Source organism: Hypanus sabinus, chromosome 4 (assembly GCF_030144855.1).
Source record: "Hypanus sabinus isolate sHypSab1 chromosome 4, sHypSab1.hap1, whole genome shotgun sequence".
NCBI lineage: Eukaryota > Metazoa > Chordata > Chondrichthyes > Myliobatiformes > Dasyatidae > Hypanus > Hypanus sabinus.
In genome coordinates, this window is record NC_082709.1 from 63,639,156 (window position 1) to 63,662,027 (window position 22,872).

At 39.0% G+C, this 22,872-nt stretch overlaps 2 protein-coding genes across 8 annotated transcripts in view; one reads left to right on the top strand and one right to left on the bottom strand.

Moving 5' to 3' along the window:
* Positions 1 to 257, bottom strand: part of ccnyl1 (cyclin Y-like 1) — a 91,293-nt gene extending 91,036 nt beyond the window's left edge. Inside the window, exon 1 of one of the 2 annotated variants that reach the window (XM_059967315.1) lies at positions 65 to 257. In XM_059967315.1, the coding sequence (XP_059823298.1) occupies positions 65 to 257 (193 nt within the window). The remainder of the gene's footprint in view (positions 1 to 64) is intronic. The other variant, XM_059967317.1, reaches the window with a different exon arrangement.
* mettl21a (methyltransferase 21A, HSPA lysine) lies at positions 255 to 22,217 on the top strand. 6 transcript variants are annotated; one of them, XM_059967312.1, is made up of 5 exons: positions 255 to 405; positions 3,299 to 3,473; positions 15,672 to 15,783; positions 16,359 to 16,763; positions 19,539 to 22,217. In XM_059967312.1, exons 2-4 carry the CDS (start codon positions 3,327 to 3,329, stop codon positions 16,754 to 16,756), a joined length of 657 nt encoding a protein of 218 aa, XP_059823295.1. In that variant the 5' UTR covers positions 255 to 405; positions 3,299 to 3,326; the 3' UTR covers positions 16,757 to 16,763; positions 19,539 to 22,217. The 6 variants fall into 6 exon arrangements, with proteins under 6 accessions (XP_059823295.1, XP_059823294.1, XP_059823293.1 ...); XM_059967311.1 differs by lacking the exon at positions 19,539 to 22,217 and adding an exon at positions 18,763 to 18,869; XM_059967310.1 differs by lacking the exon at positions 19,539 to 22,217 and having other exon boundaries at positions 16,359 to 18,869.
* The last annotated feature ends 655 nt before the right edge of the window (positions 22,218 to 22,872 follow it).

The following is a 22,872-nucleotide window of genomic DNA, read 5'->3' on the forward strand; positions in this document are numbered from 1 at the left end:
ACCAGCATCTAGCACAACAGTTTTGCCATCCCCCGAGCCCCTCGTGCAGTGTTACTGCTCTTACCCTCCGGTGCTTCCCTGTCGCTGATGTGCTGCAGGTTGGTTCCGGGGCTGTGTTCGGGTTCCCTGAGCTCCGCCTCCACCCGATAGGCGTCAATCCGCTCCTGGTGCCGCAGCTCCTGACCTCGAAGCCCACTGCGCCCCGAAAGCGTAGGGCTGCCTCCGGGCGATACACAGCAGGACAAGGTGTTCCCCATCGCTCCTCTGACAGCCCGGGGAGAAGGCGGGAGCTGAGAGATAAAGAAAACTCGCTCGGCGAGTGCGGCGGTTTAGCTTCAGGGAGGGGGAAAGGAAAGGGCGGCCCACGTACGACGTCGCTGTCACCGCCGCCTCTGCCAGGAGCAGGTAAGGGGAGGGGTATGAAAAGAAATGTCCGCCGGCCACTTTCGGCAAACGTTAGCTCTCCGACTCGGATCTGTATGATGTCGACCCCCCCAGGCTCAGCCCTGCAATCTTCGCCTCTTTCCGCCTTCGCAGAATTCCCCTGCCATGATGCGCGGCGCCTGGAGTCTGGGGCCCGGCATGGCAACCGAGCCCGCCTACGGAAAGCCCCGCCCCTTACCCCGACTGCCATTGGTTGCTGTCAGGTATATCAATCATAGGCACTTGTCCCTCATTGGTCATGGACTTGGTCAATCATTCAATCTTATTATTGCGAATTAAAGGCGCCTTAAATACTTTAAACCCTCCTATTTTGTTTTCGTAATTTGCTACACCTCATAGTGAGAGCCTACCCTGTCATTAATACTTAATTATGACATACAAACTTAGACATGGTTAAACTTTGGCAGGCATCTTATTTTAAAGTGGTTGTTGGATCCTTGTACATCATGCTGTTTGCATTAGATTAAACTAGATAATTAGATTGAACCTTGACCCAGAGTTTAACCATAAACCTTGTTTATTAATTCAAACTTGCACTTCAGAACGCCAAAGAAAGTGGAAGAAGATTTCCAACTGTGCCCATTGGAATTCGTTATGTCTTATACAAATACAGATCTCTCAAAAATATGGTCTATTTTCCTCTCCAATTCAAATAAAATATTTCTTCCTGTTTCAAACTACTGACATCATTGTAAGGAATAACTCAACTGGCAGTTGTTCTCTTCTATCTCATTGAAAAGACGGTGCTTAAAATTGAACAAGTGTCTAAGGAGATTGACTCTTGTTTTAAATAACATGACAACAAAGCACAGGATAAAGGAAAACTCAATTAATATTTGAAGAGAACAATTAACAGGTTATGAGATTAGAGTTGAATGAATCTGAGGAAAGATGGTCATCAAAGGCTAAATGGCTTTATTCTGTATAAAGTTGAAAGTTATTGTCAAACTCCACAGAAAAATTTACTGATCCATTATCTGATTATCCATTACTGATCCAAAGCGTAATCTAGTGCATGGGAGGAGAAAGTCTGATCAATTAGCGATTGCAAGCTCACTATTTTACAAAATATGGTGAATGTTGGAAATGCTGAAAGGGGCAGTTGTGTTTGGAACATAAATCGGAGCAAGAGTAAGTTGGACCCTCTACCTTGTTGCGTAGATCCAGTCTTGGCTTCAATACCAGGTGCCCTTGCCCCCCCCCCCCCCCCCCAGACCCCCACTTTCTTGCACTCTCCAATGGATCAGACCATTTATGATACAGGGTTTTTACTCTTGTAGGTTTCAATGGAGTAAGTGCAGAGAATTGTTTCTATTTATAGTTCCAAAATAATTAGCTATACATATGGAAATATTTCTATTTAATGCAATAAGGCATTTGAGAGAAACAGCATGCTAGTGATATTAAACCTGATTGTAATACTTGGTTATTCTTAGCACATGGAGCTCTCTGGCAAATTAGGCTGTTGAGAGGAATATAAGTAAATGGGACAAATCATTGATTAAGATCTTGGAGGAAGTAGTGGTATGTGTAACCAGGCCGGATGATCTGATTAGACATTTTCATGGTTCAAATTCAGTACAATGTGAGAAACATGGAGGCAGAAGCAACAGCTGGGCAAGTAAAAACAAAATGGAAGATCTCATGGCAGAGGCGAAGGGTGATTTAATCACAAGGGCACAAAGCAAAATGGGTGGTCATACAATGAGTAATGGAGAGGTCTGAATGGTTACAGGTTGCTACAGAATACTGGTTAAGACTAAACATGAGAAAGTCTTCAGATGCTGGAAATCCAAAGCAACACAACAGGTCGGGCAGCATCTGTGGAAATGAACAAGCAGTTGACGTTTCGGGCTGATTAAGGACGTTAGTTGGAAGCAATTATGGGATAATCTCTTCAAACATCACTATGTACAGAAATTGATTTTCATCTTATATTTATTTAATTGTGGCATTCAATTCCATATCCTAACCAGTAGTACACAACTGTTCAAATCTCAGCATTGACCAACGTCAAGTAAGGTTGTGTTGCCTTGTCAGCCGAGAAATGGTGTTGTCCCTTCTCCAGAATCAAGGGCACCCCAACCTCAGTAGTCAAGCTGTGTATGGTATGCAAGAGAACACTTATGCTTACAGAACCTCAGAAGGCTGACAACAGATATTGGAAGAGACAGAGTAAAATGGTAAATAGTTCTCGGTCTGTTAGGCAGCATCCTGATCTTGGATGACTTGTTGAGAGTGTTCATCATTTTCTGTTTTTATGTAATCAAACCTGAAAGTTTTCAGGTTTCACACTCTATCTGCAGAATTGTACTTAGGAATCAACAATAAGTACTTTACAAACCAGAGATTTCATACACATTTATGAACAGTTAACAATGCAAATTCATCTATTTTAATTGATTGATTTGTTTTGAGGAGAATAATCAAAAACTTTTAGTGAATCTAATGCTTCAGGGGCCCAGACCACAAGAGTGTGGAGACATTAAATCAACTCCCTTTCTCAGGTGGACACCAAAGATCTCACTGAGAATGTGATGGAGGATCTTTGACCTCAAATGTCAACTCCGTTTCCACAGAAGCTACCTGACCTGCTGAGTCTTTCCAGCATATATTTGTTTTTATCCTACTGAGAACATTCTCTCCAATGTCTCCATAATACTTAACCATGAAGCACCATCATAAAAAGAGGTAACCTGAATAATTTCATTTTACTATTTCTGGGGATGATTTACTGCCTCAGTTCCTAAATTACAACGAATCATGAGGCAAAAATACTTAATAAGTTATGATGTTCCTTATTCCAGTTGTGGGTAAAATGCTATATAAACACCAGCCTTTGTTTCCTTTGCAGTCTGCATGAAAATCCAGACTAGACCATAATGGCACTACTGCCGTATGATGCTGCCATGATACCAGAACTCCGGAAATTCCATGAAGCCTCTGCAACTTTCCGATTTGCCAACCAGGACATAGTGATCAGGCAGAACTGGAAGCAGCTTGGGGTAGCGGCAGTGGTGTGGGATGCAGTAAGTATTGGATATCATTTGTGTTCAAGGCCACAGTCAGTGGAGGACTGGCTGGTTTCTATTTGTCAGGCATGACTTAAAAAGCTTTTACTTCCATACATCATGAAGCACTTTGCAGCCAAGACGTTACTTTCAAATATGACCACAGCTTTAGGAAATAGCAACTAAATTGCACATAGAGCTATCTAAGATCCACTAATGTTAGTGTCCAGAATCTTTCTTTTATTGATTTGGATGAAGGATAAATATTAGCCCGGATAGTGAGAGAATTCCATAGGTTCTCTTCAGAATGGCAGCATGCTTCCAAAAGGGTCTGACTTAAGGATGCATTTCAAAGATAGATGTCACGGGCAGCAGGATAGCATTTTGGTTAGTACAATGCTGTTGCAGTGCTGGCGATCACCAACTCAGGCTCACTTCCCATCGCTATCTTAAAGAGTTTGTACGTTAGCCCCATGACCACATGGGTTTCCTCCAGGTGCTCCAGATTCCTCCCACATTCCAAAGACGTACAGGTAGGGTTAGTCAGTTCTGAGCATTTTACGTTGGCACTGGAAAAGTGGCGATACTTGCAGACTACCCAGCACAATCCTCGTTTATACTTTGACTGTGAGGTTAAGTACAGCTCCAATGCCATATTCAAGTTTGCTGACGACACCACTGTTGTTGGCTGAATCGAAGGTGGTGACGAACTGGTATGTGGGAGGGAGATTGAAAATCTGGCCAAATGGTACCATGACAACAACCTCTCTCACTCGACATCAAAAAAGCCAAAGAGCTGATTTTTGACTACAGGAGGAGGAAACTGGAGCATAAGCTGGTCCTCATCAGGAGACCAGAGGCAGAGAGGCTCAGTAACTTTCAGGGGATCTGTCCTGGGACCAGCATGTAAGTGCCATCACAAACAAGGCATGACAACACCTCTACTTTCTTAGAAGTTTGCACAGATTTGGAATGTCATCAAAATCATTGATAAACTTCTGTAGATGTGCAGTGGAGATTATCCTGACTGGTTGCATCCCAGCCTGAAAAAGGAACACCAATGCCCATGAACAAAAAAGCCTAAAAAGATGAGAATGGATACAGCTCAGTCCATCGCCGAAAAAGCCCTCCCCACCATTATGCACATCTATAAGGTGTACTGCCCCAAGTACCATACCATCCAATGGCTGGCTCTCTTCTTCTCGCTGATGCCATTGGGAAGGGGGTACAGGAGCCTTAGGTCCCACACCACCAGGTTCAGGAACATTTATAAACAGTTATTAACCAAGACCAGCATGAGCAATTTCACTCACATCAACACTGAACGGATTTCACAACCTATGGACTCACTTTCAAGGACTCTGCAACTCGTGTTCTCAGTTTTATTTATTTCTTTGTTTGTTATTTATGTTTGTTTTGTTTTGTATCTGCACACTTTGCCCTCTTTTGCACACTAGTAGTTGTTTGTCCACTTTTGTCTGTGTTTTTATTGATTCTATTGTGTTTCTTTGTATCTCCTGTGAATGCCCACAAGAAAAGGAATCTCGGCAGTATATGGTGACATCTATGTACTTTGATAATAAATTTACTTTGAACATTGTTGACACAAACAACACATTACAGGGAACGTTTTGATGTACATGTGAGCTAATTTATATCTGGAAAAGACTGCAACTTTGACAATGCAAACTCCTTTAACACACTGAAGTGAGACATGTGACATACGTCACAGCCCCTACCACTGGTTGCAGCATTGAATCACAGAAAGATAAACACGGAAATCGGTCCTTTGGCCAGCAAATCTGCACTGACCATCAACCACCCATCTACGTTCATCCTACCTTAATCCCACTTATTATTCTTCCCCTAGACTTCCAATGAGTCACACATGGGACAATTTACAATGGCCATCTAACTTAACAACCTGCACAGCCTTAGGATGTGGAGGAAACCAAACCACCCAAGTGGCCAGAAGAAGACTGTATAAACTGCGCATACAACACTGTAAATTAAGATTGAACCCATAATTGGAGACATAAGAACATAAGAAATAGGCCATCTGGCCTGTTGAGTCTGCTCTGCCATTTAATAAAATCCTGGTGATCTGGCCATGGACTCATCTCCACCTATTGCCTTTTCCCTGTAACCCTCAGTTCCCCTACTATGCAAAAATCTATCCAGCCTTGTCTTAAATATATTAATAGAGGTAGCCTCCACTGCTTCATTGGGCAGAGAATTCCACAGATTCACCACTCTGGGAAAAGCAATTCCTCCTCATCTCCATCCTAAATCTACTCCCCTGAATCTTGAGGCTACGTTCCCTGGTTCTAGTCTCACCTACCAGTGGAAACAACTTTCCTGCCTCTATCTTATCTACTCCTTCCATAATTTTATATGTTTATGAAAGAGCTCCTCTTGTTCTTCTGAATTCCAGCGAGTACAGTCCCAGGCGACTTCACCTCTCCTCATAGTCTAATCCCCTCATCTCTGGAATTAAAGTGGTGAACCTCCTCTGCACCACCTCCAAAGCCAGTATATCCTTGCTCAAGTAAAAAGACCAGAACTATGCAGTACTCCAGGTGCAGCCTCACCAATACCCTGTACAGTTGCAGCATAACCTCCCTGCTCTTAAATTCAATCCCGTACCATAATAATCAAGAGGATTAGTACTATAAAAGAGGTTTGAAATTGAGATTCTGCAGATAGTATGCATGAATATTTTGTTCAAGCATTTTGCACTGTTCAAATCAGTGATTTTAAACAAGATGGAAATTCAGGTCAGGCTAATAATAGTATCTATCATCTGGTTACAAGTGACACATGAGACAAAATTTGTGAAGCTTGCCATTGTCATCATGCTAACTAGTCAATACAGAAGGTGAAGAACCTTCTCCACAGCTGCCACGACTACCCTTGTAACATGGGCTTCAGTGTCCTGAGCGAAGTAGTACAAGGAGTTGGATACAGCCAAGTACAGTGGTCACGTGCAAGAAGAGATACAGCCCTGGAGTCAGCTGGAGACGCTCATGGAGTGAGTACTGTTTTGGATTCGCTCCATAACCTTTACTTTTTTTAACCTTTCATCACCCTTATTCAGCTTATTTTTACCTATACCAAAAGTTTCTTTGTTAATTTTTTTTTTGGATTTACTGCTAAGAGTTTGTTGTGAACTTTTGAAGATATGCAAACAGAAATGTCTCTCAGGTCTAAGGGACGGGATCCCGGACGCAATCTGAACGGTAACGGAAAAAAGCAGGCTCCGCCACAACAAACTCAATTAACTTTTTAATTGTTTATGGAGGTTTTGGATAAAAAAATTTGCTGAACTACAACAATTTTTTAAAGAAGATATGAAGGCTTTTCAAGAGTACATGGTTAAGACGGATTTAGTAATTAAACAGCAACAAGCTCTTATTGCGTCTCTGCAAGAAGATGCTCGGAAGCGAGATTTGACTATTGAAAAACTGCAACAGGATTTAATTTCAACCATTAAGCTGATGGAAGCCCTTAAAGCCAAGAGTGACGATTTTGAGAATCGGTCCAGAAGACAGAACTTACGTATACTTGGTCTTCCAGACGGCATAGAAAAAGATGACCCTTCGAAATATTTTGCTCAACTTTTAAAAGAAGCGTTTCCGACGATTTTCCTGAATAACCCTCCTTTATTGGATCGGGCACATAGAATTCGGCGTCGATCACCGAGTGCTACAGACAAACCTTTGGTGGTAATTGTCCGGTTCCATTATGTACATGACAAAGAACAACTTATAAGAGCAGCTCGTCGAGCAGGAATGATTAAATTCAAAGAATTTTGCTTCCGCCTGGTCGAAGACTTTAGTCCTGACCTTTTAAAAAGAAGGCTTCTTTTTAAACCGTTGATGGCTGAATGTTATGAGAAAAATCTGAAACCTGCGCTTCTATACCCTGCGAAGCTTAGAATTTCTCCGTCGAATGCTCCACGACAGGTTTTCATTTCAACTTCAGAAGCGAGAAAATATCTGGAGGAGAACTTCCCTACTGCTACAGACACCGGTCTCTAATAAATGAACGATTCTGATCGTGTAAGATGGTTCTCGATCTCTTAAACCAGAATTAAAATCTGGTTATTGGTGTAGGTTCATCCTACACTTTATACTTAAGTTAAAGTGTGTTTTCGTCATATTAATTGTTTTGCCTTATACACTTTAATCATTTAACTACATACTTGTCCATTAACTTTGTTCCTTCGAAGGTATATTTTTAATTCTTTGAAGGTGAATTTTTCTTTGATTAAGATGGTGGTTTTTTGAAAAAGATTTTTGGTTTTGCTTAAGATGGCGTTATGTTTTTACTTTTTTCGCCTTTTTCCTACAATGCATTGCTTATCATAGCTTAAATATTTTTTGTTTTGTCTGGGCTAGAGCCTGATTTATAATTTTTTTAGTGATTATATTTTTATTCTTTTTACAACTAACTGTACTTAGAAATATGGTTTTTATTATAGCGATTTTAATTTTTAAAGATGGGGTGATTCTTTTATATATATCCTTTATATATGGAGTGTTCTTCAGCTGACATGGGGGTAGGATTAGTCTTACTTTTTCCCTTTTTAAGTCATATTTTGGCTTTTTCTCTTTTTCTTGGGGGGTGGGGGGATGGTCTGTTTTCTAATTCTATTTTTTTTGTACCAGTTTGTGTTAGTTTTTTAATTTGGGCTGTTTTTGAACTTCAAATATGTCTGTGTTGTCATCACTTCCGGGTCTTCTCTTTACTTTTGTTCCTCTTCCGGGTGCATGAGTTTATAAGTTGGTTAACCCTTTCTATATCAAAGGGTTGATTTTAGAATTATGGCTCAGACCATTAATTTTGTGTCTTGGAATACTAATGGTTTAAATCATCCAATTAAACGAAAGAAGATTTTCAAAGTATTCCAAAGACTTAATGCTCATATCATTTTTGTACAAGAAACTCATGTGAGGAAGGAGGACAAATTTTGTTTTTTTTAGATTTTGGCGGGGTCAACAGTATCACGCAAATTCGAATGCTAAAGTAAAAGGAGTTTCAATTTTTATTGACTCCTCTATTTCATTTGTTCATCATGATATTTTTTCGGATCCGAATGACAGATTTTTGTTAATTACGGGTTTACTTTGTAATAAAAAGGTTGCTTTGGTTAATGTTTACGCTCCAAATGTGGATTGTCCTGACTTTTTTAAGTCTTTATTTACCTCTTTACCCAATCTAAACAAATATAAGTTAATAATGGGTGGAGACTTTAATTGTTGTTTAAATCCTCTGATGGATAAATCTTTATCTATTCAGACTTTACCTAATAAGTCGGCCACTTGTATTAACTCTTTTTTGACTGACAATGGAGTTTTTGATATTTGGAGATTCCGGCATCCTAAAGACAAAGAGTTTTCTTTTTTCTCACATGTTTATCACTCTTATTCGAGAATTGATTATTTTTTTATAGACTCTTGTTTTATTCCATTGGTAATCAGTTGTAACTATGATATTATAGCTATCTCTGATAATGCTCCATTATTACTTTCTATGAAATTTACGGATACAGCTTCTAATGCTAGACAATGGTGATTTGACTCTACCTTGTTGCAAGACTCTGACTTTATAAAATTTATGGAGGAGCAGATCGACTTCTTCTTTTCAACTAATTCTACAGATGATATTTCCTGCGGAACACTTTGGGACACTTTTAAAGCGTATATACGTGGACAGATTATTTCTTATTCTGTTGGTTTGAGGAAACGTACTAAGATGGAAACTCTTTTATTGGTTGATAAAATTAAAGAGATTGATAAGAAATATTCGATTGCTCCCAGTAAGGAGCTTTACAAACAAAGGGTTGAACTTCAAATGGAACATAGTTTATTACTTACATCCTCGATTGAAAATCAATTAATGAAAACTAAATCTGATTTTTATATACATAGTGATAAATCTGGTAAACTGTTAGCTAGTCAATTGAAGAATGCTCTGGTTAAACGTCAAATCACTAAGATTGGTCAGCAGAATGGGAATCTGACAGTTAATCATGATGAGATAAATAAGGCATTTCAAGACTTCTATACCTCCCTGTATCAATCTGAATTTCCTCAAGATCATAATACCATGTCTGATTTTCTTGGGAAATTAAATTTTCCAAGATTATCATCTGATGATCTTTTGATATTGGATACTCCTATTACGGATGTAGAAATTAAGGGGGCTATTTCCTCAATGAATTCTGGGAAAGCACCGGGTCCGGATGGTTATACAGTTGAATTTTTAAAATTTTTTTCCGCTACTCTTCCCCCTTAGTTAGGTAAGGTTTTTGAGGAAGCCATTAGATTGGGGAATTTGCCACAATCTTTTTATAGAGCTTCCATTTCTTTAATATTGAAGAAAGATAAAGACCCTACTAACTGTGCTTCTTATAGACCTATATCTTTATTGAATGTAGACTCCAAGATTTTTTCCAAGTTACTGGCATCTAGATTGGAGAAGGTATTACCCAAAATTATTTCAGATGATCAAACTGGTTTTATTAAAAAGCATTATTCTTTTTTTAACATTAGGAGATTGTTGAATATTGTTTATACTCCCTCACATGACACTTCAGAATGCGTGATTTCATTAGATGTGGAGAAAGTATTTGATTGAATTGAATGGCCTTACTTATTTAATGTGTTGGAGAAGTTTAATTTTAGTCCGATATTTATATCATGGATTAAATTGATTTATCATACTCCAGTAGCCTCAGTGTTTACCAATAATCAAAGATCTCCCTTTTTTCGCCTATTTCGGGGCACTAGACAAGGATGTCCTCTTAGTCCATTACTATTTAACATTGCCTTAGAACCTTCGGCAATTGCCATCAGACAATCACAGGATATTTTGGGTATTAATCGTGGGACAGATATTCATAAGTTATCTTTGTATGCAGATGATTTATTACTATTCATTTCTAACCCGGAGAAATCCATTCCAGCAGTTTTATCATTATTGGCTCAATTTAGTGAGTTTTCTGGGTATAAGTTAAATCTTAATAAAAGTGAATTGTTTCCTTTGAATAAATGGGTCCCAATTTATGGAAATTTACCTTTTAAATTAGTTAATGACTCTTTTACTTATTTAGGGTTCAAAATCACAAAAAAACCATAAAGATTTATTTAGATTTAATTTTTTACCCTTAATTGATCAGATTAAAGGTTTGTTTACTAAGTGGTCACCTTTATCTTTATCCCTAATAGGTAGGATTAATGCTATTAAGATGGTTATTTTACCTAAGTTTTTATATATTTTTCAAGCGATACCAATTTTTATCCCGAAATCTTTTTTTTACTAATGTTGACTCTAAAATTTCTTCATATATATGGCAGTATAAAAATCCCAGGTTAGGTAAAACATATTTACAGAAAACAAAAAAGGAAGGCGGGTTAGCATTACCTAATTTCAGATTTTACTATTGGGCAGTTAATATTAGATATTTGTTATGTTGGTTGAAAGATGGGGGTGGATCTTTTGGCCCTTGTTGGGTGAGTTTAGAAACTAAATCTGTATCAGCTTATGCTCTGGGTTCTATTTTAGGGACTTCTCTCCCTTTTGCTCTTTCTAAATTGCCGAAACGAATTGACAACCCGATAGTTAAACATACTTTGTGTATATGGTTTCAATTTCGGAGATTTTTTGGGTTGACTCAATTCGTTTTAAATAGTCCTATTGTATCTAATTGTTTTTTTCACCCTTCCATTATAGATCAAGTTTATTCGGCTTGGAAAACTAAGGGATTACTAAGATTTTCTGATTTATTTTTAGATAATTGTTTCATGTCTTTTGAGCAATTATCCAACAAATATAACTTGCCTAGATTTCATTTTTTTAGATATTTACAGATCAGACATTTTTTAAGTTCTGTACTCTCTACGTTTCCAAATTTTGTGCCTTCAGATATTTTGGAGAGTTTATTTGAATTAGACCCTTTTCAAAAAGGGCTTATTTCAAAACTTTATAATATAATTATGAAGATATGTTCAGAGCCTCTTTATAAGACTAAAAAGGATTGGGAAAGAGAGCTTAGTCTTAATATTTCTAGTGAGAATTGGGATAGAATTCTTCAATTAGTTAATACATCATCGTTATGTGCCAAACATTCATTAATACAATTTAAGGTCGTACATAGGGCCCATATCTCCAAGGATAAATTAGCTCATTTTTACTCTCATATTAGTCCTATTTGTGATAGATGTCATTCTGAAATTGCGTCTTTAACTCATATGTTTTGGTCTTGTTCGTTTTTGGAGAAATATTGGAAAGATATTTTTGATATTATTTCTGCGGTTTTGAATATCAATTTACAACCTCATCCTATTACCGCAATTTTTGGTTTACCAATCTTAGACTCACTGCATTTATCTTCTTCTGCCCGTCGAATGATTGCATTTCTAACTCTGATGGCTAGAAGATCTATATTGTTGAATTGGAAAGAAATTAATCCTCCCACTGTATTTAATTGGTTCTCTCAAACTATGTTATGTTTAAATTTAGAAAAAATTAGAAGTGGTACTTTTGAGACTTCTATTAAATTTGAAAAGTTATGGAGACCATTTATTCAACATTTTCATATAATGTAATATGACCCTGTGCCAAATTCATTTGATTTCCCAGCTTTTAGCTTATGTATTTTGAGAGGACCGGAAGTGACGGCATTGATGAATACTTATTTTTGTGAGATATTATAAACAGCCCCCTTTTTTTTCTCTCTTTTTTTTGCTTATTTTTTCTTTTATATTAGTTATTAGATTAGATTAGCTAGTTTTGCATTATATTTTTTTTTGTTTTTTTTTCTTTCTTTTTTTCTGTTTTCTTTATATCATATATTATGAAATATTTAGACTTACTATGTTCATACATATATTTTATGGCTTATGTCTCGGTAAACTCATTTATATTGTAACTATTATGTATTTTTTTTCATATGCAATGGAATTTATATGTTGGTAATTTCTTTATCAATATATCATTTGTATTCTGTCCATATTACTAATATTAATAAAAAGATTTAGAAAGAAAGAAAGAAAAGCCCTTTTAGATCCCAGCCATCTCCCATTCCATGAAAACACTGCCTCAGTACATATTTTGACTTCTCTGAGATGGAGGCACCCTGTTGAATTGGAGAAATCCAACAATACACAATCTCAAATTCAGGAGAAAGCTCTGGAATATTTCTCGTTGGAGGAATTATGTTGAATATGGGGAAAGAATAAAACCCTAGTGTGTTACCTCACGGTTTGGTCCAAGAAGACCAAAACAATCAGAGTACAATATTCAAAATGTACAGAAAATACTAAACCAGGAATGCACAATTGCATTTAGACCATAAGACATAGGAGCAGAAGTAGGCCATTAGGCCTGTCGATTCTGCTCTGCCATTCAATCATAGGCTGATCCAATTCTTGCAGTCATCCCCACTCCCCTGCCCTTCTCTCCATACCCTTTGATGCCCTGGCCAATCAATAACCTATCTATCTCTGCCATAAATGCGCCCAATGACTTGGCCTCTACAGACTCTCATGGCAACAAATTCCACAGGTCTACCACCCTCTGACTAAAGTAATTTCTCCGCATCTCTTTTCTAAATGGACGTCCTTCAATCCTGAAGTTGTGCCCTCTTGTCTTAGAATCCCCAACCATGGGAAATAACTTTGACATTATCGAATCTGTTCAGGCCTTTTAACATTCTATGAGATCCTCCCTCATTCTCCTGAACTCCAGGGAATACAGCCCAAGAGCTGCCAGATGTTCCTCATACGGTAACCCTTTCATTCCTGGAATCATTCTCGTGAATCTTTTCTGAATCCTCTCGAATGTCAGTATACCCTTTCTAAAATAAGAAGCCAAAAACTGCACACAATACTCCAAGTGTGGTTTCGCGAGTGCCTTATGGGGCCTCAACATCACATCCTTGCTCTTATATTCTTTACCTCTAGAAATGAATGCCAACATTGCATTCACCTTCTTCACCACCAACTCAACCTGGAGGTTAACCTTTAGGGTATCCTGCACAAGGACTCCCAAGTCCCTTTACATCTCTGCATTTTGAATTCTCTCACCATCTAAGTAATAGTCTGCCCGTTTATTTCAACGCCAAGTGATTAAGGCGTTGGTCCAGTGATCGGAAGATCGCTAGTTTGAGCCTCAGCTAAGGCAGTGTGTTGTGTCCTTGAGCAAGGCACTTAACCACACGTTGCTCTGCAACAACACCGGTGCCAAGCTGTATTGGCCCATGCCCTTCCCTTGGACAACATCAGTGGCGTGGAGAGGGGAGACTTTCAGCATGGGCAACTGCTGGTCTCCCATACAACCCTGCCCAGGCCTGCGCCCTGGAAACTTTCCATGGCGTAAATCCATGGTCATCTGTGGATGCCTATTATTATTATTTATTTCTTCCACCAAAGTGCATGACCATACACTTTCCAACATTGTATTTCATTTGCCACTTCTTTGCCCATTCCCCTAAACTATCCAAGTCTTTCTGCACTACCCGCTTGTCCACCTATCTTTGTATAATCGGCAAATTTAACCACAAATCCATTAATCTGATAGTCCAAATCATTGACATACATTGTAAAAAGCAGTGGTCCCAATGCCAACCCCTGTGCAACTACACTGGTAACCAGCAGCCAGCCAGAATAGGATCCCTTTATTCCCATGCTCTGTTTTCTGCTGACTAGCCAATGCTCCACCCATGCTATTAACTCCCCTGTAATTCCATGTAAGCAGCCTCATGTGTGGCACCTTGTCAAAGGCCTTCTGAGAATCCAAGTACACCACATCTACTGCATCTCCTTAGTCTACCCTGCTTGTAATTTCCTCAAAAAATTGCGGTAGGTTATTCAGTTAGGATTTTCCTTTCAGGAAACCATTCTGGCTTTAGCCTATCTTGTCATGTGCCTCCAAGTATTCCGTAATCTCATCCCTAACAATCGATTCCAACAACTTCCAACCACTGATGTCAGGCTAACAGGTCTATAGTTTCCTTTCTGCTGCTTCCCACCCTTTTTAAATAGCGGTGTAACATTTGCAATTTTCCAGTCATCCGGTACAATGTCAGAATCTATTTATTCTTGAAAGATCATTGTTAATGCCTCTGCAATCTCTCTAGCTACTTCCTTAAGAACCCAAGGGTGCATTCCATCAGGTCCAGGAAATTTATCCACCCTCAGACCATTAAGCTTCCTGTGCCCCTTCTTAGTCGTAATTTTCATCATACATACTTCACTTCACTCTTGAATGTCCAGTATACTGCAGATGTCTTCCACTGTGAAGACTGATGCAAAAAACGCATTCAGTTCCTCTGCGTCTCTCATTACAATATCTCCAGCGTCATTTTCTATTGGTCCCATATCTACCCTCAACTCTCTTTTACCCTTTGAATATGTAAAAAAGCTTTTAGTATCTTCTTTGATATTAGTTACCAGCTTCCTTTCATAATTCATCTTTTCCTTCCAAATGACCTTCTTAGTTTCATTCAGCAAGTTTTTAAAAGCTCCCTAATCCTCTGTCTTCCCACTAGCTTTGGCTTCTTTGCATCACTATTCACATTTCTGCTTAAGACACCCAGAATACTTTACAGCTCAAGATGTATTTCTAGAAGATGAGCTGCTGGAGGTCATACATCATTTATGGAGGGAAACAGACATTTGATATTTTGGGTCAAACCCTTTAACCAAAATGTTGGTAGTCCATTTCCCACCACGATGCTGCTCATTTCACTGAGTTATTCCAGCAGCTGGTGTTTTGCACCAGGTTTCAGCACCTATGTTCTCTTGTTCTCCGTGCCTTTCCAAGGTGCAGTCATAGTTATCGCTAAAGAAACACAACTCAGAAGATAGCAAACAGAAAACTAGCAACTCAAAAACTAGAAAAGAGTTAGAAAAACATGCAAGATGGGCAGACTGGTGGTAAAACTGAATGCTAGGAACTGTCAGTGCTGCACAGAGATGGAAAAATTAATGAGAGATGTGCTGTACAGAAGAGGTGCAGGGGATAACAGATTTAACAAAACACATCCAAATGATTTTGACAAATAATCAGCAACCACTGAATGGACCACTGAATTCTATCATCAAAATAATCTGAAGCCCAAGAACATTCTTTTTAAAGAAAAATTAAAGACAATATAATAACACTTGGAACACAACTGAGATTAAGGAAATAAAACATTTTGTATTTCAGGCCATTGTACTGTGCACATATCTAGAAATGGGAGTAGTCCAGCTACGAGACCACACTGTTATAGAACTTGGAGCAGGAACTGGGTTGGTTGGAATAGTTGCAGCACTTCTAGGTAGGTGTTGGATTGCTATTGATCTTTAGTTCCACCTTATCAAAACCACTTCATAGTTCATGAAGGAACCCACAAACCAGCAGAATGCTTCTTTGATTTTGCTGCTATCTCATTTATGCTGTAATTTGAGTGATGTTTAGCATCACTGGGGGAATGTGGGTCTAAATCTTCAGAACTGCAAATGCTGGAAATCAAAAATAAATTTAAAATACTGGAAATTACCTAGTAGATAAGGTAGCATAAGAGAACTAAGAGTCTGAGCTCATTGTTAAAGTCAATTATCTCTCATCAGAACAAAGAGAGTGACCTTCAGGTCACCATTGTGGTGGAAATTTTGACTCTAGCAGTTCCTCAAAGACTCAAGTGTCAGCATCTTCCACAGTAGCCTTGACCACATCTTTGGCTAGCTAACCACCAACTTGTTCAGTTTCTGAGTCAGAACATCTTGTATTATTTAACCTCACAAAATGTAGACTGCTGTGTTGATGACATTTACTTAGGTAATATAACTGTATAATTCCCAATCCCTCACCAGTCTTTTAACACAGTTTTGTTTTTTGTTGGACTTAATCCAGGTGCCAATGTTACGATCACTGATAAAGAGGTGGCTCTACAGTTCCTGGAGTCCAATGTCCGAAATAACATCCCCCATGACCTTCAGAGTATGGCATGGATCAAGGAACTGACCTGGGGGGTCAGTTTGAGCCAGTTTGAGCCCGCCAGCTATGATGTTATCTTGGGGGCTGATGTGGTTTATCTGGAGGAGACATTCCCAGCCTTGCTGGAGACTCTGGAATATCTCAGCTCTGAAAGGACCACAATACTGCTGTCCTGCCGCATCCGATACAAGCGGGACCACAGCTTTCTGAAGATGCTCGAAGATCACTTCACAGTGGAGAGAGTCCATTACGACAGCGAGAGGGATGTTCACATTTACAAGGCACAGAAAATGAAGCTGAAGGACGAACTCTAAGGGAAAAGTAATTACAAATTAGGTCTATAAAGGAACAGGAAGAAGCCTTTTAGCCACTCAAGCCTGCTCTACATTTCAACTTTGACTTTTTTTTTACCTCTTCATGCCTTTATTCGGGATAGAGCAGAGAAAGACAGAAAATGCTGGAGATAGCATCTGTACATAGAAAAGATGTCAGGGCCTTCATTAGTTTTGATGAAATACCATCAACCTGAAACATTAACTTTAGTTTCTCGCCCCCTCCCCTCCACAGCTGCTGCCTGATCAGCTGAGTAATTCCAGCATTTTCTATTTTTATTGAATGTGCAGGTTTGTTTTGTTGCTTTTAGAAATAGCTAACCATTTCAGTACTTAAATTTTCATTTGGTGCCTAGCTCAACAGCACTGTGGAGGAGTGTGTTCCTGATTTTCACAATCTGTTGTTTGAAGTACTTTCTGACCTCAGTCCTCAATGGCCTTGCCCTTGTCACAAACTTCCCATCCCCATCACAGAAAATAACTGATCTCCAGCCACACTATCAAATCCTTTAATCATCTTAAAAACCTTAATTAGATTATCTATTACCCTGCTGCACTTAAGGGTTTATAACCCCAATCTGCAATGCCTTCACAATTTAACCCTCTTGATTCCGGAGACTCTGTGCAACACTCACAAGTCGGAATATTATTACACCTGACCGAAAACCTTTAAATAGCCAGAAATGACTTCCACTGTAGAATTTTCAGTGGGATTGAGATGGTGGGCTTTTGGGGGTAACGAAGAGTGGCATAGCTCATCAAGTCACTGTTTCATAGCACCACAGACCTCGCTTCCTGTCTCTGTGGAGTTTGCACAATCTCCCAATGAGCAGGCTGTATCTGTAGTCGAACCATTCAAATTCCTAGAGACCATCATTACCAATACATTGAAGGGGGGCAAGCACATTACGCTCACCACTAGGAAAGCACAGTAGAGATTGTTCTTCTGCTGCCAGCTTAGGAAACTTAACATCTCAGGGCGTATCCTGATGAATTTCTACTCATCCATCATAGAAAGTTTTGTAACCATATCACCATTTGGTTTCCTGCCACCTCCTCCAAGTCCAGGTTGCAGTGAATAGCCCACTCAGAGATCTTTGGCTCTCAGCTACTGGATTTAAGAGATCTGTCCATCAGCAGGGCAAAGAAAAGAGCTGAAAAAAATACTGCTGACTCCACCCACCCTAGCAGTCACCTATTCACCAGATTGCCATCAGGGAGACACATGTCCATCACCACCAGGACTACACATCATCTCTAAAGCTTCTTTCCTGTAGCTATCCTGCTTTTCAACAAAACTCACTCAGGTATAATACCCTGCCCAGTGTAATAAACTGTCACTTCATAATATCTGTTAGATGGTCTTTCCTGCTCTCCTTGTTCTGTTGATAATTATGGAGTCTGTTGATATTTTCACATTTATTTAAGTTTGATTATTGACATTTGTGCTTGTGACAGTTCTGCTAGTTGTTGATGCTCATTGCTCTTTGCACTATTGTCTTATAAATTCTTGGTTGCTATTGTGTTGTCTGTTACGGTAGCTTCCTGATCTTTATGTTTGGCACCAACCCACAATCAGTTCTGGTGTGTTTCACATGCTGGCAATAAAGTGATTCTGATTCTAATCCTCCCACATTCCTAAAACCTGCTGGTTGACAGGTCATTTGCTTACTGCTGCAGATTAGCCCTAGTGTGTAGGTGAGTGGGAGAACCTGAGGGGGGGGGGGGGGAAATTGATGGAACTATGGGGCAATAAAAATGGGATTAGTCTTAATGGCTGGTTGATAGTTGGCATGGATTTAGTGGGATGAAGGGCGTGTTTCTGTACTACATCTCTCAATACTTTATGTAGTGTATTTCAGCAAAAAAAGGCAACATTCCATAGGCCGCCTTCATCCTTTTCTTTCATTTGGACTTCTAAATCTCTGATATTCCATCCCCACCATCATTTCTATTGTTATTTAGTAAATGCTCTGATTTTTTTTTAGATCCAGAATGGGGCATGTCATCTTTTTGGAACCCATTTTCAAGCAATATGCTGGTGTCAAAGGGCTCACTGCGAGAAATCTAATAAAGAAACTTCTGTTTAAGATAATGTTCTGCCAATGTGAATCTTTTTTTTTTACAATGCTTATCATGATTCTTAGTAGTTTATTAATATGCTAGTCTACAAGTGAAAAGGACATGGGCATACATCTTGATGAAGTATTGAAGAAGTGCTGTACTGACTGATGCTATCTTTGGGGTAAGATGTTAAACTGAGGCACTGTGTGGGATCTGAGTATCATCTTTCATGAGCCATCACAAAGTATATTTACGTCTCACCACTCTGATATTAAGCCCCAATGATATTGTAGCGTTTGGGTCCATGCATCAGATCAGAAGACCTAATCAAAGCATTGGAATGACAATTCCACTCAAGTGCAAGTAACAGAAACTTTCAAACAGGGAGAACATGGCTGCGTATAGTTATGGAAACAAAACTTAACAAAAAAAAAGAAGAAAAGTCAGCCCTCTCACACTGGTTTCTTGAACAACATGCATGTGATTACACAGCTAGAAGTCATAATAAAATATGCCTGCATTCCAAGTCACATTTATCCAAAAGCAAAATACTGCAGATGTTGGAAATCTAAAATAAAAATGCAAATATCTAGAAACATTCAAAACAGCAAGAAGCACCTGTGGATAAAGAAAAGTTCATATTTCAAAGTTGGTGAATGATTATCTGCTTGAAAAATTAACTTTGTTTCTACCTCCACAGATGCTGCCTAACCTGCTGAATATTCCTGGAAGTGGATTTTTCTAGCAATACTCAGAGTTGCTTACTTCCAGCAGCAAAACATCAAGCTGTGTAAGGGGATCCAGGTACTCAGCACACTACATCTCTGTCAAGTCTCTGATAGCATTTCTGGGAAGTGACTCACAACATTATGTAAAACACCTTGTATTTTTGAAATAATTCATTAATGTGGAAAAGGCAATTAATGGGGTCAGGCTTTGGCAAAGGTAATTCCTCAGGGATGTGATTAAGTTGTCATGTTGTCCACATGGTGCTGCATGTAGCCATTGACTATTGAAATGAACACTGTGAAATTGTATGTGAACATCCACATGTCTAATCTTCTGATGGAGTAGTGTTATTGAGCTTAGGGCTCTGCCGAAGTAACTGCTACAGTGATTTCCTCACACTGCGATGACTACAACTAAATGCTGGACAGAAGCATGAACGATAACCTCTTATTTGAGATAGTAGTTCCTTAACAGAAGTGAAACTACACTTCAGCTGGATTCAACACCTTCGAAAAAGAAGATCTGGAATGAAAAGAACAATCTGTATTGGAGATATCACTTTAGTGGATAAAGAGGAGTTAATAACAAAGGAATTAGCATGTTGGTCTTTAAGTCTTACCACTTCATTTATTTTCATTTATAGCATGTCTGAACAATTTGTGCAGAGTACTGTAACTTCCAATTATAAATAACAGGTGTGACGTGCAATATCACAAGCAGCTCCACTACCCATTCTCTGCCCTCAACAATCACCATAAACATGCCTTGTTCCCAATAGAAAAAACTTAATTATTTTTTTAAACACTGCATGTCACCTACAATTGAAACTTAAATTAAGCAAGAAACATGACCACTTAACTGTTAATTATACAACTGGAGTAGCAGTTTCACTCCATTAGACTTCCATGGCTTGGGCATATGATTTAATATAATTGCTTCACTAGAATAATTTAGTAGAAAACAAAAGCAGTGTTGCTTTCGATTCCTTAATTTTTTTGTTTATTCTTCATTACCAGCACCATTTTGTTTAAATATATAAATGAAAACTGGTGACAAATCCTGTTAATAAGAACAAATGTTCTTAAATTCTCCAAACAATTAGTGCGGTAACCACTTGGGATACAAATTTAATATATTTACACTGTCACGTGAATTTTTTCATTCACTCAGATTTTCTTAAGGTCATTGGGAAACATACATAATGAAAAAAGTTAATGTCAAAAATAGATTTAAAAGCAAAAATGCAATTGGTGTTGTGGTTCAAGGAAAGACTTGTTTTCAGATGTGTCCATTTACCCGAATTCTGCTGTGTTCTGGAACATTTCTCCACTTGGGCTGCTGGGAATTTAAAACTCAGCCCTGAATCAGGTGGTACTCCTAACAGAAAGTGAGAAAATCATGGATACAAGTCTCATGCAGAGAGAGCACAAAATATAATATTGAAGGGGTGCTGTTCTGCAGAAGAACAGTACATCACAAACCCTTCCTTGCATGATGTTTGTGTCAATCATGATGACAATTGAAATGAAACTGCACATCTGCACTTGCTATAGATCCCTCCATACCCCACCTGTTCATGTGTCTATCTAAATGCTTCGTAAACTTTCATCTCCCTTAGCATTGTGTTCTCGGCATCTACTACTCCCTGTAAAACTTCCCTTATAAACCTTTTTAATTTCTCCCTCTCATCTTAATGTAATCTATTTGAGATTTCCACCCTGGGAAAACTACTCTTTAAAGTGTTTCATTTTAAATAAACTGTAAAACCTAGAACCCCACCCCGTGGAAATAGCACCATTTCAAAGCAGAGCAGCAAAGTTCAAATGTTAAGTTCAACTGACACTAAAACAGATTATGTGGTCATTTCCCACAAAAGGACTCACAGAACTATTTTGATACATGACAGACATTTCAATCAGATAAATAGATAAATTTCAGTGGCAAGCATACTAACTGGATTGGGAAAAGCTGCAGAATTGTAAACTCAGCCAGCTCCAACATGGCTGCTAACATCCCCATCATCAAGCGCATGTTGAAAAAGCGATGCATTAAAAAGGCGGCATCCATTATTAAGAAACTCACCACCCAGGACATGCCCTCTTCTCATTACTACCATCAAGAAGGTTTAGGAGCCTGAAGACACACATTCAATGTTTTAGGAGCAGCTCCTTCCCCTCTGCCATCAGATTTCTGAACGGACAATGAACCCATAAATACTAACTCACTATCTTTTTTCTCTTTTTGCACTACTTTTATAAACACATGCGCGGACGCACACACACACACACACAGAGTATTATATGTAGCACTGTACTGTGTCGATCTGCTGCATTCTTGTTTAATCTTATGAAATCCTGTCACATACAAAGTAATTGAGATGGAGCTAGGAGACTACTAGACTGGCAGAACCAATCAATCAAGCCATTTGCAACAATAAGAATAATCTCGAGGCAGTATGTCACAGTTCAATGGGCATAGATCCTGAGAATAAGAAGTTGTGGCTCAGCATACACTAATCACTGAGGCAACATTCCATCTTAATATTGCTATTTCATGTGGTTACCCTTGACTGACAACTTAATCTTCTGTTTTGAACTGGTAATATTTTAACTCTGTTATTAAATAAAGACAGGATCACTTACCTAGGGGTCCTGCATGTGTATTTATTGAGGTGAAAATGTTCCTGCATGAAAATGGGAAGCTTTATTAAACGGTAGCAGTTTGGTGTAGTTGCCAACCAGCTGTCCTCAGGTAGTCAGGATGCACACCCGCTCCTCCTTCTCCATCATCCTCAACATGGGTGCCCCCAAGGCTGTGTGCTGAGCCCACTGCTGCATGCTCTGTCTCTCATTCTGAAGACCTCAGCTTCATGACTCTGTAAAGACCTGAGCACAAAATCCATTGGAGTGAGTGCTGCCTTGATGGAGGTTTCCTTCTGTTGTCCAGTAGCACTTAACATCTACTGTGAAGTGCTTTGAGAGAGGTTGGTGATTAAACACATCAACTGCCTGAGAAACAACCTGGATCACAACAAGTCAACAGCAGATGCCATTTCATTGCCTCTTCATTCAATCCTGGAACATCTAGACAGCAAAGGTGCACCCATCAGGCTGTCCTTCTACAGTTCAGCATTCAATACTATCATCCCCTCAAAACTAATCAACAAGTTTCAAGTCCTTGGCCTCAATACCTCCTTGTGCAATCGGATCTTCGATTTTCTCACAGACCCCAGTCAGTCCAGATTGGCAACATCTCCTCCACAATTTCCCTCAGCACAGGTGCACCACAAGGCTGCATCTGTAGTC

What these genes read in the sequence shown, in the direction of transcription:
- mettl21a (XM_059967309.1), top strand. Translation starts at nt 10,697, where the DNA reads ATGCTATTAAGATGGTTATTTTACCTAAGTTTTTATATATTTTTCAAG.